At 41.1% G+C, this 18,129-nt stretch overlaps 1 protein-coding gene across 2 annotated transcripts in view; it reads right to left on the bottom strand.

Moving 5' to 3' along the window:
* The window catches only part of spred1 (sprouty related EVH1 domain containing 1), a 33,472-nt gene extending 32,465 nt beyond the window's left edge, over positions 1-1,007 (bottom strand). For both annotated transcript variants that reach the window (XM_069661853.1, XM_069661854.1), the window contains exon 1: positions 480-1,007. In XM_069661853.1, the coding sequence (XP_069517954.1) occupies positions 480-511 (32 nt within the window). In that variant the 5' untranslated portion in view covers positions 512-1,007. The remainder of the gene's footprint in view (positions 1-479) is intronic.
* Positions 1,008-18,129: the final 17,122 nt, after the last annotated feature.

Below are 18,129 nucleotides of genomic sequence, written 5' to 3'. Positions count from 1 at the left end.
ATTGTTCCTGTCTACAACGACTGACCCCTCATATAACTGCCAATCTATACAGCAATAACACATTTCCTAGCCATATAGTTAAACAAAATATATCAACAACCATGTATACATTGTTACCTACATATTATGTTAGCTTTATAAATACATAGCATATGTGTGAGCTGGTGGAGTTATACAATAATTAAGAGGACATGGATTTTTTACTACGGGCCTCACGTTATGACATTACTTGTCAGACTCTGCTCATCATGACTAATTTTGTAATCCATATAACACCTTTCAAAAAGCCTGAAAATCCACCCAAACAAAAAGATTGTACATCTGTGTGTCTAACAGATGATGAAATAGCAGCGTCGCTCAGTTTGAAATGTCATTTTGAACTGATTAGTCGACTATAGCGTGTGTTAATATCTGACAGATATGTGATTACACATGTTGTATGTGTTACTAAGTGGATACGATGTATCAATAGTACTCACTCGTTGTTTGGATTTGTTGAATCTTCACTCATTTTTTTCCTCACGGGGATCCAAATCCTAGCAATAGCATCGACGACGCAGTGACGGCGGGATAAAATACCACAAATATCACCATTTTCCCTTCACATGTAGAAATCACCCCCTATTTCTGATAAGTGAGTAAACGATGTTACAATGGGGCATGCCTAACAAACTAAGCGTCCCTGTGAAACCAAGTGAGGCTAGCTCAGCGTTAGCTCTGCAGGCTGGAGCTGACGTTAAATCGCGAGGAGGAATGACAATCGTTGATTCATTTTATCCTCCCTGGAAGTAAAATCCGACCACAACAAATGGGCCATCGGCATCATCCTCTTCAACAAGCGCAAATCCCCCGTGTGCAAAAATGTGAATAGATCCTCAAAAAACGTAGAAATTGTTGCAGACTGTATCGTTTGGCAGGTTATTTATGGCTGGCTGTCGAGCATCCATTCGCCAACTTCAGGTCCTGGACAACACTTGAAAAAGCGCTGTGGAGCGCTGCTCCGTCAACGTGTCCGAGTAATCTGCAGTAAAGGCATCCAAAGCCGTAAAAGGGTCCAAATGTTTTCAATATGAACACAGGCGGGTTAAGTAAAAGCATATAGACTTGAAATCTCCTCTAGAAGTTGGTGGACATCTGCTTTAATCGAACTCCATTTTCAACTCGGGGGGAATGAAACATCGGAAAACTGGGCGGATGTGTCGACCCTCGCTTGAGAAAATTAGATCCTTCCGCGACGTAGTAAAAACACAACACTCTTAAGATCTAATACGCTCAACCACCACACGATTTACTGTCTCTCATTGAAGAGTAGCTTATATTCTACTAATCAACACTCTCCGGTAGCCTTGTGCGGGCTATAAGGAGCATTTCCTTCCAAAGTTGACCTAAAGTAGTCCCCGCACTTCCCAAAAGAAGTTTCCCTTCAATCACGCATTGATACAAGAGGGAAGCGTCTGTGTGATAGCACGCAAAGTAGAAAATAATCTGGAGGAAGGACTTGGGCTGACACACACAGACTCGGCCATTAACAATTTCTGTTGTTTTCTTTCATTAAGCAGCTTTACAGTGATCCACCGCCCCCGAACCACCATTTAAAATCTTGATGTAAGATTGTGGGAAACTGCTTTAAATGCGCACAGCAACGACTGCTGCAGCACGTGGAATTAAATAAGATCCCCTTCATGTTTCATGTGTGTATGAACCGATGCAGTACATTTATCTTTCTGACAGTTTTATTAATTAATGTCATTGATAATATTACAGTTATAACGCATAGCTTTAAACCGAAAGCAAAAGTTAAAAGCTGATCAGAAAATGTGGATATTTTGTAAAACATAACTCATTTATTTTGAAAGGACAGTTGAAATGACTTTGTGTGCTATTATTTCCGTAATGCAATTGCCTCTTATGGTAAATGAAATATTCATCACTTCTGAGCCACAAACTGGGGTTTGGGGGGGACTAAGAAGATCCAGTCATAAGGTGCCCACACATTGCATCCCAAACTCTCTCCAGGCAACTGGAGCACCCTCCAAAATAAAACAGCCACTTAGAAGTAACCAGAAAACTCCATGTATGCACCTTTGAATCTTATTTGCAAATGTGATGATAAAAAAAAAGCCTTGCAGAGTGAATCGGTGGCCTGGTTGCGTAAGACTTAAATGCTATTGGATTTCTGTGCTGTGTGGAATGGCAAGAGATCAGGCTAAATGATTCTGCCTGGTTGTCATAGTGACAGCATGTTGTGTGAGAAGTTTCTTTGTATTGCTCTGGCTTTCATACAGCTTGCGCCACTGCCTTATGTTGCAGCCATAAAAAAACATCCATCTGGGTTACTGTATATAGACAGCCTATGCATACAGTCCAATCACGTGCAGCCCTGACACATATTGTACACTTCTGTTGGGATTTGATTTTCTGTCTGAGGTGTGTACGATTATCCTGAGAGCAAAGGTAGCTGCCTCCTGTGAGTGGGTTAAATCAGACAGATATGAATGTTCTGTGAGTTTATTTACACACACAATCCGCATCTTTTAAAAGTCTCACATTGTGTAATCAAGTTACAGAAGGCCGTCTCTGTCTGCATTTCCCTAAATGTAACCACTTGTCATGATCAAGCCCAAATAAAGTGCCTCTTGTTTGAAATAGAGCAGAGAAACGCAGTGACCATGAATTTTCCCACTAGCATGCTTGTATCCTTTAGAGTATTCAGAGTTCAGGAAGTCAGCCTTCTTTCTCATCTCACATTCGTGGATGGCCCGAGCGCATTTCCTGTGTTTTTCACACACTGAGCACAACACACTGTAGTGTGCTTAAACAAGGCAACAGGATGTTTAACTAACAGAGGCATCCCTTGGCTTCCCTTTGCGAAGTGCAATCAGGGTCATCACAATTCTCTTTAAGACGGTAAACAAGCTGACATTCCTATATTGCCAACAAGCAACCGCTGAATAAAGGATGTGTTTAGCTTGACACAAACCGCATTCAGCAGAGTCCAACTCAAGCAGACTTGGCTTTCAGGAAGACGGCTGAAATTATTTAGTTAAAAGACTCTGATTTGATTTGACCTTGTCATGAAAACAAAACGTGACAAATTGAGATGAGGGTATGAGGGATTTAAGTCAAAGCAGCACGGGACTTTCATTCCCAATATGTGCACCATGATGAATCAAATCAGAAGACGTCCTTAGAGCACAGGTGATGTGTGCAGCCTCTGGTCACAAGAGAGGAGAAGTGAAGGCCTTTCTTTGTGCAGCAACTGCGGAAAAGGAAATTCAGTGTCTGTGTAGTTGCCGCCATACAGTCTGCTGAGACCTCAGGGCATTCAGTGAGAAAGACCGGAGATGGCTAATAACAGCTCTTGCTAAATAACCTCCTCTGCCTTATTTTTGTCGTACCTCTCTACTTTTTCCTCCTTTATTGACATGCAAAAAAAAGCGTATTGCATGTTTTGTCAATGTTTGCTCTCCATTCTTAAAACACACACCTGTAAAGTTTCTCCGGTTTTGTCCGTGGGACTCCTCAGACAACAACTCTGCACTCACGGCAACCCGGGCCAAGAGGCGTGGCTTAAACAAGAGGTGCTGATTTTTAAAGACCTGGCAGCTGAACACAACAATGCATACCTATGATTAGTGTGGGCCTGGCCTCGGAAGCCTGCAACTTTTAGGCACGCTAATTGCAGGGTGGTGAGCAAAAAAGGTGTAGCGGCTAGAGGGGAAGGAAGTGTGAGGGCCTTCAGGCATGTTTGACTATGTGCTGTGTACTCTCCTTCTCACTCTGTCTCTCTTTCTGGCTCTGCGTGTGTACATGCATATGAATAGTCTATTTATAATATTGCTTAATCGTACCGAGATACTGGTTGAGAAATCTTTGATGTTATTTAAGGAGCATGAAGGGACTTTCTTTTTCAATGTTTTGTTTCAAGAATGTTTTAGAAGTGAGATGGATAACTAGATGAGTAATGTGTGTCAAGCTTAAAGAGCCGGTCTTGTGACTGCGCACAAAGATGTTGGTTCAGATGGAAGGTTGCAAAGCCCTGGACGGACACACATCTCTGGGATTGTATAAGTACTGTAAACAGTTAAAATTTGAAGTATGTTAGCATTCGAAACACTCAGTGTAATGTGTTGCTTAGAAAGAACGAAAACCAAGAGTGTAACATTAGGAAGTAAGTCTTGTTTTATACTATAGCTTCTATACATTGTACATTACATGTGGCAAGAGGGTGAGATAGACCGTCACTCTTATGCAGATTGTTGGTACAGATTTACTGCTTGAATCGAGGCCTGATTAGCATCTGCTTTATCGTAAATTTGTACCAGCCTCTAACGTCTTAACTACAAAAATGGAGAACTAAATTGGTTTCAGCCGCAGTTAGCTTTTTCACTACTCGAGACTCTGTTACTTCCTATTGTTTGCATGTTGTGCGTGGGCTTGATTGAAACCTGATCTAGCCGGGGAAGCTGTGTTTAGGGTGAGGTGGACAGGCCTTTGTTGCTGCCTGAGGGGTGTTTATTTGGGCGGCTTCACTTGGCTTCCCTGTAATCATCATCCAGCCCCACAGGATAGAAGGGATTAATGAATATGTTGGAGGGGAAGTTACAGATGACTATTTACCATTCTCATGGGGATGAGAGGGAACAGCAGGAGAGACGCTGGAGAAGAAGTCTGCGTGCATGTGTGTATGCGCCGGCACGTGTATGCTTATGTGTGCGCATTTAAGAAAGAAAAACAATGAGAGAGCGACAGAGACAAAAGTTCTCTATTATCAGGATCTCTTATTGCTATTTCTATGATAAAAGGCTTTCATGCTAGCAGCATGTTAGCTTAGCATAGCACAAAAACTTGAAATAGGAGGTTAAGAGCTAGCTAAACATGCAAATTCAGGCCATACTTTCCCACAATTTCCGGTCCTTGTGCTAAGCTAAGCTAACTATTGCTATTTCTTCAGTGAGCCTTAGAGGTGCTGCTAGGCAAGTTTTTGATAACTTTGGACACTTTGCTCTGTCTGTTACCACAGTTTCAAGTCTTTGTGCTAAGCTAAGCTAACTATTAGTATTTCTGTTAAGACATGTAAAGGAACACTTAAAATTTAGAGAAATAAAGTGACACGCTTTCATGCAGAGAGTCAGCAGCTTGTTAGCTTAGCTCAAAGGAAACAGGGAGGAACAGTTAGCTAAAAGTGATGTTTTTGCAGTTCAGTTTTTGCTAAACAAACGCATCATAATGTTTAAGTGAGCTTTAGAAGTGCTGCTATTCTGATTTTTGTTAACTTTGGACAAACTCAGGCCATCCTTTGCCACAGTTTCCAGTTTTTGTGCTAAGCTAAGCTAAGAATTGGTATTTCTATTAAGACATGTAAATGAAAAGTTAAAAATGTTGAGATATATGCTCATATACTTTCATGCAGAAATTTTGATGCTAAAATTGACACCATTTTAATGTCAGCAGCCTGTTAGCTTAACTTAGCTCAAAGACCGGAAACAGGGGGGAACAGCTAGCTAAAAGTGTTGGTTTTGCAGTTCAGTTTTTGTTAAACAAACGCATTATAATGTGTTCAACTGAGCTTTAGAGGTGCATCTTGGCAAGTTTTTGTTAACTTTGGACAAAGTCAGGCTATCCTTTACCACAGTTTCAAGTCTTTGTGCTAAGCTAAGCTAAGCTAAGCTAACTATTGGTATTTCTATTCTGACATGTAAAGTAAAAGTTAAAATTTTGAGAAATATAAGCTTTCATGCAGACATTTTGATGATAACATCGATACCATTCTCATGTGAGCAGCCTGTTAGCTTAGCTTAGTTTAAAGACTGGAAACAGGTGGAAACAGCTAGCTAAACGTGTTGTTTCCCATTTCATTTTTAAAAAACAAGTGTATCACGATTTGTTTAAGTGAGTGTTAAAGGTGCTGCTAGGCAGAATTTGTTAACATTAACTTCAACCTGCTCCCTCAGTTCCCGGTCTTTTGTGCAAAGCTAAGCTAAGCTAACCAACTGCTAGTTCCACTCATCTAACTCTCAGCAACAAAACAGAAACTATACCTTAAAGTCACTAACCGCAAGTATGCAGAGGTCATACAGTTAGTTTGACTCCATGAAACAAGCTGTAAATATATTAATGCATTAATTGTCCAACAACTAAGAATGAACACGAGGCTCTAATGTTTCTGTGACAAAAAGATGAAAATACAACGATTCATTTTCACTGCGTGGTTTCCATCTGCATCCAACAAGAAGGAATCAATGACTGTTAAACCTCTGAGTCAGACATGACTCCTCATATTACTCTTTGGAAGGGTGTTCGGATGTCATCCCTCTTCCCAAAACATCCCTTCGCGAAAAAACGTCCTACACACACATACACACAGTTTGCTATGAACGTTTAGTAACAATAGCTGTGTAGCCCCCTCAGCTGTGTAGCCCCCATCCCTCTCTAGCTCTCCCCTATGGCCTCCTCCGCTTAATCCTCCCGCTCATCTGGGAACCACCAGCACCCCTCCATGAAGAGACGCATTGTGCCCAGATTATTTGATTGTTTTCAGATGTTGAAGCTTTCCTACACAAAAGGGGAAGAACAGGGTTTGTCCAAAAGCCCTGGGCTACATGGCCAATAGATGGACACACAGGGAGGAGGGTAGGTGGGGAGGGGGGGGGGGGAGGGGGGGGATCGGCGCGGGGCTCAGGGAGCGGACACACGAGTCAGGAAGTGACCCCTGCAATGCCAGATTACAAACAATGTGCTCTCTCAACTTCTGCAGTCCTTGCTGTGGAACGTACCACTTCTGCGACAGCCAAAGGGGTGGCGCTTGTAGGAGGAAGGAAGGACGGTTTCAGCCCTCTCTCGCTCCCTCTCTCTCTCTCTTTAATGCTGCATCCATTCAGCATGTGGCGGAGGAGGAGGGAGTAGGTGGGTTGGGGGTAGTCGGGCCAGGAAGGCACTTCACTGATGAAAAGTCGCCACATGGAAATGGATGAGAAGTGGGCTGAGGAGGGGGTAGGGGGTGAGTGGGAGAAGGGCGGGAATTGGCTCACGCTGCCAGCAGACATGAACAGGGATGTGAAGGGGGGAGAAATGGAGGGAGGTTAAAGGATGAGAGACGAGGAAAGGAGGGAGAAAAGGGATAAGGATAGTGATGGGGAATGCAAGAATAGAGGAAGTAAGCGGAACGGTGAGGGAGGAATGCCAAGGAGTAATGGTCTGATTCACGGCTTGTCAAGCATGGAGTCCCGTGCCTGTCAAATAGCATGTAACCAACAACCCTTTTCTCTGTCTGATGCTGGAAGAGTATGGAAGGGAAGCAGCGCGTTAACTCTGAATGGAGCTTTTGTTCTGGGGTTGTTTTGCCCTTACATTTGCCCGAGCTTGCAGATAAAACTGACTTTGCATGCAGGCATCAATGTGAGGTCCTTTTTTACTCTCTCATCAATCCATTTATCTCGCCATCCAATTTTCCAGCAGTTGTCTATTAGGAATCGCTTTTACGCCCTGAACTCCTCGACCTCACCCTCGAAAAAGATTTGATTATTCATGTTCTTCAAATCCGTGCTGGGGTTTGTTCACATTAAAAACTACCTGCGATTATTTCACTTAATTCTTGTCGAGTCTAAAGAGAAAAGAACCTCAGCAGATCTCTTGATAAATGAAAGAAAACGACCCGGATGGACACACACACACGCGCACACACTCTCCACCCCCGTCTGCACTGTCATGTGTGACTCACAGCGCATCGCAGCAGCACTGTATGAACTTCAAAAAGAGGCTGGCTGTACATTCACAGTGTATTCAACCCCCTGCTCTTTAAATAGCTCAGCCTCTTCCAAACAGAAAAAAAATCCATGCATTAAAAATGACTGAATCATACAGGAATTAAAGAGACAGAGGACATCTAGTAGCGCACAGACAACTTGAATACATATCTTCATGTGTGTATGGTAGCAAATGTATGCATGTATATTATATGTGTGTATTAGGCAGATTAATGTGAGTATGTGATGTTAATGTGCTAATAAGTTTATGTTATATTTGGTTTTCATGCAAATTTTTTATAAACGTTAGCATAAATGAGCACCTAGCACACATGGCTACAAATGTACATGTCTGCACATGTCGTACTTATGATGTAGCGTAAATGTGTGTTGCCGATATGTATGTTGTTTTTGTCTAGAAATGTGTGTGTTCGTTCTGGAATGCACCTGGCCTGATAGGCAGGCAGAGGAATGCTGAATACTGTCTCTCGCCCAGGGAGGCAGGGCTGGAATGTGGCCCAGGCCCTATTCTTCTCTCCACTGCACAGCACAGGGGAGCTGCAGGTTCACACACACACACACACACACACACATGGTTGCACATCCAGTCCTAAGGCCCTGGTAGTGCTTGCAGCCAAGGTTCCACGTGCACCTGTGTGTCTGTGTGCAATATGTGAGTGTGGTTGGCTGGGGGTGTAAAGGGCTTCCTGCCTGCTCGTCAATGTCTGTGTGCGTGCGTGCACATATGCGAATGACCAAACCTTCTAGAGTGCAACCTGAGAGCAATTAATTTTTCCTTTCGAGCAGGCGCTGTGTAATTTTCATTGCTTCACGCATTGTTATTAAGTCGTTCCATGGTGCTGCAAATTCCAACCAACAAAGTGAGCTTGCTGCTCCTTTTAGAACTTGCCAGATCCACTGCCCCCTTCTCTTCAACCCCATCAAATCCCAAAACACTCCAGCGACGGTCAAGTCCTCAACACACAGCATCTGAGCAACCCAGTTGTATCGCAGAGAAATGTAGATTTTAGATGTCTTTTTTTGGATCAAAACAGGAGTATTTCGGTATTTTCCTCTCTCCCTGCTGTGGTGTGCTGTGGCCTGAGCACACAACGTAGCACTCACATCAAAGAGTTAATTAAAGAGCCTGGGAAGTATGGGGGAAGTTGGCCTCCATAGTTTATATGTCTGTCACCCGCCAGCACACATGCAGGCCGGAAAACTAGGTCTCTTAATTGATCCTGAGTAATTAGTCTGTTTCCTACAGGCCTATCAGGGTCCTGCCAAATGTGACTATCGTGATGTTCAGCTCTACAAGGAGCCAAATGTTTAATTTAACAATTATTCTTTTAAGCATTATCAAAAAAAAACAAAAAAAATAGCAGAAGCTTGGTTTCTGTAAGTCTGACCACTTGGGACTGACAATACCACAAAACCAATCACATGCTTTCAGTCAAAAGTCCCTTGACTTGATTTTGGGGGAGAGGCAGCAACAGTCGTGTGCTCCGACTTCACCAAAGTTTGTTTTTATTTCTTTTTAAAAAGAGGAACTAGGAAAAAAGAAGGTCCACATAGTGCCGTCATTCAGAGCCAATTTCCTGCATGGCAGTCTTGAGACTTGCAGAGCCAATTGATTTTTGCATTGCTTTTTTGATGTCGTACACAGCGCCAGGATCTCTTGACTATTTCCTGAAATGGGACAAATAAACAGGATCTGCGTGTTTATTTGGAATGGGGAGAGGGGAAGGAGACTTTGGGGGATACAGAAGGGAAGGGAGGAGACAGAAAGAACGCAGGCGAGGGTGAATAGAGGAAAGTGGAAGACAAAAGGGTAAAAGTGGCGGGAGTAATTCTACTATTAGAGCTTGTTACATTGACTCTGGCCCTGGCCTAAAAGCCAAATCAAAGTGTTTCCATTCACAGTGAAAGAGGCTTTATGTGGGCTGGCAGTTGCACTGGGCTGTATGACAGAGACCAGGTGTCACATGACACATCTTCTTGGCATTGCAGCCCGCTCTATCTGTCAATAATAGTAGTCACTTGTTAAAATCAGAGGGACACCATTTATCTGCATACATATGTTAGTATTTCCAGATGATTAAGGTTTTATGTAATAATAATCTGACTATATGCAATTGTTGCTTGTGTGTGCTTGCGATGGATTGTTTGTACATGTGAAAGTGGAAGGGCATCACGTGTAACCATGTAGGTGTGTGAATGAACAAGCAGCAGCCCTGTTGCTAGGTGAAATCTGAACGGTTTCATTGTCAGTACCATTATTTAGTCTATACTGCCCTCAAGTGGTCAAGTGTGGCACTGTACATATTGCTCATCGTGCAACAAAATGTAATACTTGAGTCATGTCTGAGATCCAAAATATTTAAGGTTTTTTTATATAAAAGATGGCCAAGAAGAGACAAAGAACATAGAAAGGTTATGGCAAGAATCAGGTAGTACAATTTATTGTAAGCCTGTACTGCAACTATAATGCTTGCTCTTCAGATTAATTTGAATTGGTATTGGGGGTCAAGTGCAAATTTGAGACAAAAATATTCTTGCTAAAAACATGGCCCAAGCAGAGGACAAATGTCATACACAACAAACCCTTTAAATAAAGGTTATCTAAATTCAAAAACAACACAGAGCTGACAGTTCAGTGAAATTATTGAGGTTGTTAGCACCCCCTTGTGGTTAAGGATGCAAAGTTCAAGGAACTGATCTCTCTCCAAGACATGAGTATGGAAAGCCTTTTGAGCATTTATTCCACTAAGAACACAAGTTAGGGTCTGTTTGACTTCAATAGTAAACTAGTGAGGTTCAAAAGGAGTCAGTAGTTAAGTAGTAGGGGCAAAAATTTCCGCTAGTTACACTAGTGAGGGCATGTTTGACCTTACAAGGTAACTTGTGAGGCTTCAAATGTTTACTACTCAATTAGTAAAAGCCAAAATATCTGCAAGTAACACTAGTGAGGATGTTTTTGACCTGACTAGTTCCCTAGTCATTGAGGAAAATCATGACTAGTCACACAAAATGATAATAAGGAGGTGGGGCAGAAGTATGCATCGAGGCTTTCTATTGGTTCTCATGTTAAAAATAAAGAATGGCATCGAAATAAGACTCAGGATTTTGTTATTATCCCACCCGCTTCATATATATATGCGCACTAGTAAACATGTTGGACAGAGAGAATGCAAATAGTAAACTAGTTGGAGTTACTTTTTTGGTTACTAATTAACCAGTTAAGGCCAAAATGTCAACTATTTACACTAGTGAGGAAGTTTTAGACCTTACTATTTAACTAGTAAGAAGTCCAAGTGTTCATTAGTAACACTAGTGAGGGTGTTTTTTTTTTTCTTTTAATCTTACTAGTTAACTAGTGAGCCTTGAAACTTTTACTAGTTAACTAGTTGGAGCCAAGATGTCCTGATCTGTTTTTTTTGTCTGTTTTTTTTGTTTAATAACATTAAAGATACAAAGGGCACATTTAAGGAGGACTTGTCATTGCCAACAGAATCTAAAAGGCAATACAATAATCCAGCAACACTTTGGATAATATCAAACACAATGAAAGATAATTACTACATCTATTAGGACATCAAAGGTTTTGCTGCAAGTCCCCAATAACATAGACCATTTTTAATATATAAAATGTATGAAAATAAAATAAATCCTATACTCAAATCCAACACTAGAGGTCAACAATATGCCACCTACCATCTTTGCTCATTTCATTGATCTTATGTTCAAAGCTGAACAGAAACACCCTTTCATCTTGTTCGCATTTCTTGTTTTTGACATCTTACAAAATGCAAAAATATTGTTATTCTGTGTTTGATTATTGCATGCAGGGAAGAACATTTTGGACACTATCTATATTCTTTACAAAATACACATGTGACCTATAATATTATATACCTACAGTAAATAGGATGTACACATATTTGTACATTTCTCCTGCGTGACCATTACTTACCAGTTGAGAGTGAGTCTCACATTAAGTCTTTGCCAGCACTAGCTCCTCTTCATCTTCTGTCTCTTTTGATTACTTGGATATGGTCAATTGCTTTATTTACTTTTTCAAGTTTTCCTTTCTGACGGTACAATTGCAGATAATGGTGGTAATTTATGAGTATCCCAATGCAGACACTTACTTCGTATAATTCTGTTTAGGATTTTGTTTGGAGATGCTGTTCTTCGGCCGTGACATCATCCATAAATAGGCCACTGCACCGCCCGGCGACCACGTAAAGAAACACAAATCAAACACGTCTCTAGGCAACCGCGCGTCCAACAAGTTCATGCAATGAAACCTCCTTATAAATATCCAAAAAATACCATTATTTATCACAATGCGAAAGCGTTATTAGCACTTTACAGTGGCATTCAAAGCAGGAACATGAAGACACATTTTGGGGAAAGAAGTTTCCAAACTATAGAAACAGTTTTTTGTTTCCTGAATCGTCGTTTGCGAGGGAAAAAGACGATGCTACTAAGCTAGCAAGAGGATTCGCCTGCTAGCGGTGAGTTTATATTTACGCGAGCTGTATCTGCTGTTGTGTTTATTGTGTGCAGTTTTTTGAGTGCCTTGGTTGTACTTTGCTGTTGAGAGTACAAAAAGTGTGCCGTATAAAAATGCATGTTGCACCCGCCGTGGTGTCCACTATCTTGGCTCGGCTCTATGAAAACGAGCTAATCTCAGTCAGTGTTGAGAGGTTAACTGAAGTCAGGCTTTACATAGGAGCCATGAGCAACATCTATGTTTGGAGAGTGAACTGTTATTTAGCTTAGTAAAGCATTTTAGGATTGTATCTCAACTTAGACAGCACAGTGTTCTAGTATTAACTTCTTCAAAGCCAGGGAAGGCAATTTATTTTAGAAGCTTTTTGTGTCATAATTTATGGTTGCCTACAAGGGCAAGCAAGTTACAACAGGCCCACAATTTCCATTAGGGGAAAATAAACTGCAACTTCAGAAACCCGGCCAATCAAAACACTACTAAAGTCAAAGACCACTATAACAACATGTATTCATTAACAGCAAATGCTCTGCAAATACACACAAGCCCAGAAAACAAATGCAAGGCCTTAGGACTGGCATCGAATTATATCTAGTTGAATGGCGATGCTGTCTGTTTTCACATGGGTGTTGTTACCTCTTGTCATTTAAAGATATCTAAATAATAATAATTATTACTCTTCACCTCATAGGATTGTAGGATTATTCCTATAAAGTTATGGTAAATTGGGTTATAATGCACCTCTTTACTGTATGCTTATGTTTTTTAAAATAAAACTTAATTTTTGGATAGTGACATTTTTGCAGCTGCTTTATTGTGGCCTGGCCCTATATGTACATACACAGATACAAATGAGAGAGGGGATAAAAATGACCTTATCAGAAAAAAACACATGTTTATTGATGTTTACAGAAACTTTGTTTGAATTGTTTTATGGATACCAAACCCCCACCCTAACACGTAAAGCACACGTCTGTCTCCTCAAGGCGTGTCACCAATGCTTTGATCACTGCGACGCGTTCATCCTGCCACCATGAAGGGATGAGTGTCACTGTCATTTAACACACCAACTTGGAAATAGACGGAGCAGTGTGTACCCCAGATATTCACACATGCATCTACACGTACGTATGCACAGTGCACACACAGGATCTATGAATCAAGCATCCACTCTGTCAGTTTGAAGGTTCTTGGCAAAACATTTATCCATCCCATCAACATCTGGCATCAAAAGTATGGCAAACAAGTACTTGGTAAGAACAAACTTCCCACATAGAGTGTCGAGCATGTTTGTTCCAAGTTTACTTTGTCAGCGTGATGAGTGAAATTCTTTTGAGGTTGTTAACTTTGGCGTAAAGCAAGGCGAGGAGTGGCATGCCAGCAAGCTATCATTACCATGCAGTGAAGATGTTGAGAGAAATGTAACCAGGTGAACTATTTATAGAGGAGGTGCTGAAAGAACCTTTAATTGCTTCCTGTTATCTGTGAGTCCTCTTAGTTGATTGAGTCATCCAACATCAACATCATTCTATTTTTATCCTCAGGCTTTCTTTTGGTCTTTGCTCGAGCTGGAGGTTACAAAGGTTAAAACGCTGCAGAATTCTTCTTCTGACTTTTGTTTTTAGTAGTGTTGCATCGTAGCCCTTGATGATAGTGGAAATGGAAATATTTGTTTTTAGGAGTAAAGAAAAAGGATTGTTTGCTTTTTTAAAGAAGAATTCTTTATTTGTGCAGCTGCTAAAGCTTCATTCTCCCTGTACAGCATTTCAGTCCACTATTAAGTAGACTAGATTAACAAATCAGTCCCACTGATTTATCGGTTGGTCACAAATATTTTTATTGATGTAAAATGGGCTGATAAGAAACAGTTTAAGGGAGTGTAGATGTTTTCATTACATAGTTTGTCCACCAGGGAGCACTGGCAAATTCATTTCTCATCTGTAACATGTCTTAGCTCAGTATATTTGTTGGTCACGGTTAATATAAAAATCTATATTGTTGCTCAAGTTCCATGTTTGTTTAACTGTGGCATATTTAAAAGTTCCAATATCAATATCAATACCTGCTTCAAAAATATCCAGTTTTAAGTGAGGTATCGTATACCCCTTTCCCACCTAAACTTAGCGTGTTCACGAGGGGTTTTCAGACCCGGGAAGACCCGCTTATAGCTGCGGATTGTCTCCGAGTATACTCCTCTTTTCTGCTACGTCACTGTCTGACATCACAAACGCGCCCTAAACAGGGTTAGTAAACAGTTAAGATGTTACGGTGGTTAGGTCTTTATGGTATCTATTACTCATTCAGTCTGTTTATCAAACTAGGCGCTGACAAATTTGGAATGATGTTCAAGTGCTGCTTGGAAGGAGACGGGTTGCATTTGTAGCAGAGGTGACAAGGAGCATAACATTGCGCTGGAAAGGGGGCGGAGATAAGCGTGTCGACGTGGGTTTTTTGTTCCCATCAATGCCGATCGGAGCCGAGGCGATAATTACCCGGGTCTACTGCAGAGTCATTTGAGCTGAGTGCTGATTGTAGCCTTTCCCATTAAGCAAAAAGCTGGATGTTAGTGGGTTTTTTGACCAATGGGAAAGCGGCTATAGTGAGTTTCTTTTCACTGACAGGATTTTTTCCCAGATCTTTTTTATATAGAGTTTGTCAACTTTGTCTTTTTCTTTGTTCCAATTTTAGAAAAACAGTAGCTCCTGGAACATATACTATTATTCAATTTGCTGTAATTTTTGCTGCAGACAGCAGGCTGTGGTAGCCTATGGTACCATAATTACGGCTGTGGCTCAGTGGTAGAGTCGGTCGTCTTTCAATTGGAAGGTTGGTGGTTCAATCCCCACCTCCCTCAGTCTACATCGAAGACCCTGAACCCCAAATTGCTCCCGCTGGCATAGCCTGGTGTGTGAATGTGATGATGGATTGACAGTTGGGCACTTTATGTAGCTGCCTCTGCCATCAGTGTATGAATGTGTGTGTGAATGGATGAATGTGACATACAGTGTAAAAGCAGCTTTGAGTGGTCGCAAGACTAGAAAAGCACTATATAAGTACAGTCCATTTACCATTTAATTCACCCACAGAGGTGTTTTTACTTAGTTTTATTGAACTTGTTTGGGTGGGACATCTTTCACTTAAATAAAACCAAACTTATCAGTTCACAGATATCCGTGACATATGTGGCTGCAGCAATCAGTAATTTTATTTTTTTTTTAAATATTATTCTTTTTGTCTTTTTGTCTTTATTCGATAGGACAGCTGAAGAGAGACAGGAACTGTGGGGAGGTGAGAGTGGGGGACGATGTGCACCAAATGATCACAGACTGGGAGTTGAACCTGCGATCGGTGCGTCCAGGACTGTAGCCTCTGTATACGGGGCGCCTGTGCTACCAACTGAGCTATACCAGCGCCCGGCAATCAGTAATTTTAGATATTGTTTAATCCGAAGATGTATTATTTATTAATAGTTTGATCTATAAACTATTACTTGTTCAACTAATAAAACCCAAAGTTCAGATAAGATGATATAAAAAAGCAAAACCTTTTTCCTTCCACCTGTGTGCCTCCACTGAGCCTTTAAAATAAAGAGCAACTGAGAAACTGGTCAGCTGATGGTGTTACCGGTGACCGATGTTGAAAAGCAAATATTGTTGCAGTGGGTGGAATCACCATCGGCCTTTGGCACATTAACCTGCACAGGTTAAATTTGTTTATTTTGTCACTTTACTTTCTTATGACTGCGTTCAGCAATGTTCGCCGCTGACCATGCAAAACCATTTGTGACTGACACAAAGCAAACGTGATGTCAGTTTATACACAACAATGAAGTCTTAATCATGAGTGGGAGGGATTAAATTCAACATCTGCCAATTTGTGTAGTAGGAGTGGTTGTGATTTCAGTTAAATTATGCTGGATAATTTGTTTGCCAAAAAATATGCAAATATGGAACTTGGCCTGGCAGTGGTTTGGCTTCATTGTTGTGACAGCTTCTCTTTATGGGCAAGTATTTGTTTACTTAAAGAGGGATTAGATCTTTATGAGGCCTTAATCTTGCTTTGTTTACCCCTGGGGCATCAAGGGCTCAAAGGCTGACGTACGATAATAGATCTGCAATTTGGTACAGACTAATTATTTTTGTTTAGTTTAAAACCTTTAAAATGATGCTGGCAAAGTTGCTTTATAATGTTTTCCCTCTTTGTTTCAAACGTTTCAAATGTTTTTCTGCGTCAGTTGTGTGCTTGTACATACAAACCTTTCTGTCTCATAGTGCTTATGTCCAGTTAAATATCTGGTTATGTTTTAATAGTGCCTCTGGAGGAATATAAGCTCTTTGTTGGACTTGCTCTCACTACCTGGCAGGCTGTGAACCATGAGATCAACACAATAGCAATGTTAAAAGTCAGCATGCGGTAGGTAGAACATGACCTCTGGTCAAATTTCTAGCACCTCTTAACCCAGAGGTTTCTGTAATCTGGTGCTACCCACCAGTACACTTACCTGTAACAAGCTTTGGAACGGAAATATCCATACTGGCTGATCTTCGCCGCTCACAGAGATCAGTTGAGTTTAAAGGGACATTCAAATGTGGCAGGGGGTCAAAAGGGCAGGTGCCTCGGAACGGTAGGTAGAGGCTTTCACACTGCGCTCCTCACACTTTGCATTTTCAGCTTTCATGTTCTGGCCAACAAAATACACACACAGGCCCTGTGGTTTTGCAGCAATGAAGACCATTGTGAGCGCTGTAGTTGTCTTTTCTTGTTCAGGGTTGCCATGCTGGTTATATGTCATAAGCTTTGGCTGTTGAAACAGAAAATATGGTTAGGTTAGGCCCATGCTGATATTCAGTAGTGCAGCAGTTGTCATGTCATTCAGAGATCACTTAAAAAGACAATATGAAATATGTTGCAAAGTGGTTGCCAATAATGTCCAGCTAGGGCAAGAATTGGTTGCCAGGTTAAAAAAAAAGTTGCCAATAGATCATCATCTCATCGTTCTTCAGCCAGGCCTCACGATCCAAAACGTCCTGTGCCGATCATGAAAATCCAGCCCATTTTAATGGATCGGTATCAGCTACAATAAAGCTGTCAGATCCTTTATTTACTGAAGTCTTCTGTTCTATCCACCTTAGCTTCCTGCTTAGCAGCTTACTGCAGCCAGGGTTTACACTGCGAGTAGTGTACAGTGCATGTCTGAATTAGCTAAGGGCAATTAAGTCATTTCCTTATTTGAGTACTTTCATTCAATTTATATTTTGAGTACATTAGTTTTTGCTAAAATAGACCCAGGTTTGCCAACACCATTTTACTGGCGTTGTCGTGGATACGAGCACTAACTTCTTCAACGTGCTTCCCTCGTAAGCAGCTGCTCCAGTGTGGGCTGCTGTGCTATGTGGTAGGCTATGCCAATATCAGTACAGTGGTCTTCATCTCCTACTGAATAACATAATGAGTGATGGTTAGCCTATATGTGGCACTGTAGTCTCTGTATATGCACGATTTAAACGCTGAGATTTGGCGCCTCTCACTAGATCATATCACATTTGAAATTGAATTTATTAGGTTGAAACTGAATTCCAATATAACTTGAAACTGAATGTAATTATCTGAAACTGAATTCAGATTATTTGAAAATTCAAAGTTTTTACAATTCAAATTCAGTTCTTGAAATTCAATTTCAGTTTGCTGACACACATCCAGTTGATGAGGAAGAGCGATCGAGTGCAGATTCACCGCACTCCTGTTCGGTGCGGCCAATCAGCAGCACCTTCTGGTACCTACCAGAGCTAATAATAGCTAGTTAATGTATAGTTATATCATTGGTAATAGTTATATTATTACTTTTGGTGACTACTGAGACCTGCCAGT

Source organism: Semicossyphus pulcher, unplaced genomic scaffold, assembly GCF_022749685.1.
Source record: "Semicossyphus pulcher isolate SPU_LCO1_2020_fin unplaced genomic scaffold, fSemPul1.0.p SCAF_14, whole genome shotgun sequence".
Classification (NCBI taxonomy): Eukaryota; Metazoa; Chordata; class Actinopteri; order Labriformes; family Labridae; genus Semicossyphus; species Semicossyphus pulcher.
The sequence above is the reverse complement of the archived record's forward strand: the minus strand, read 5'-3'. Positions and strand labels throughout refer to the sequence as shown.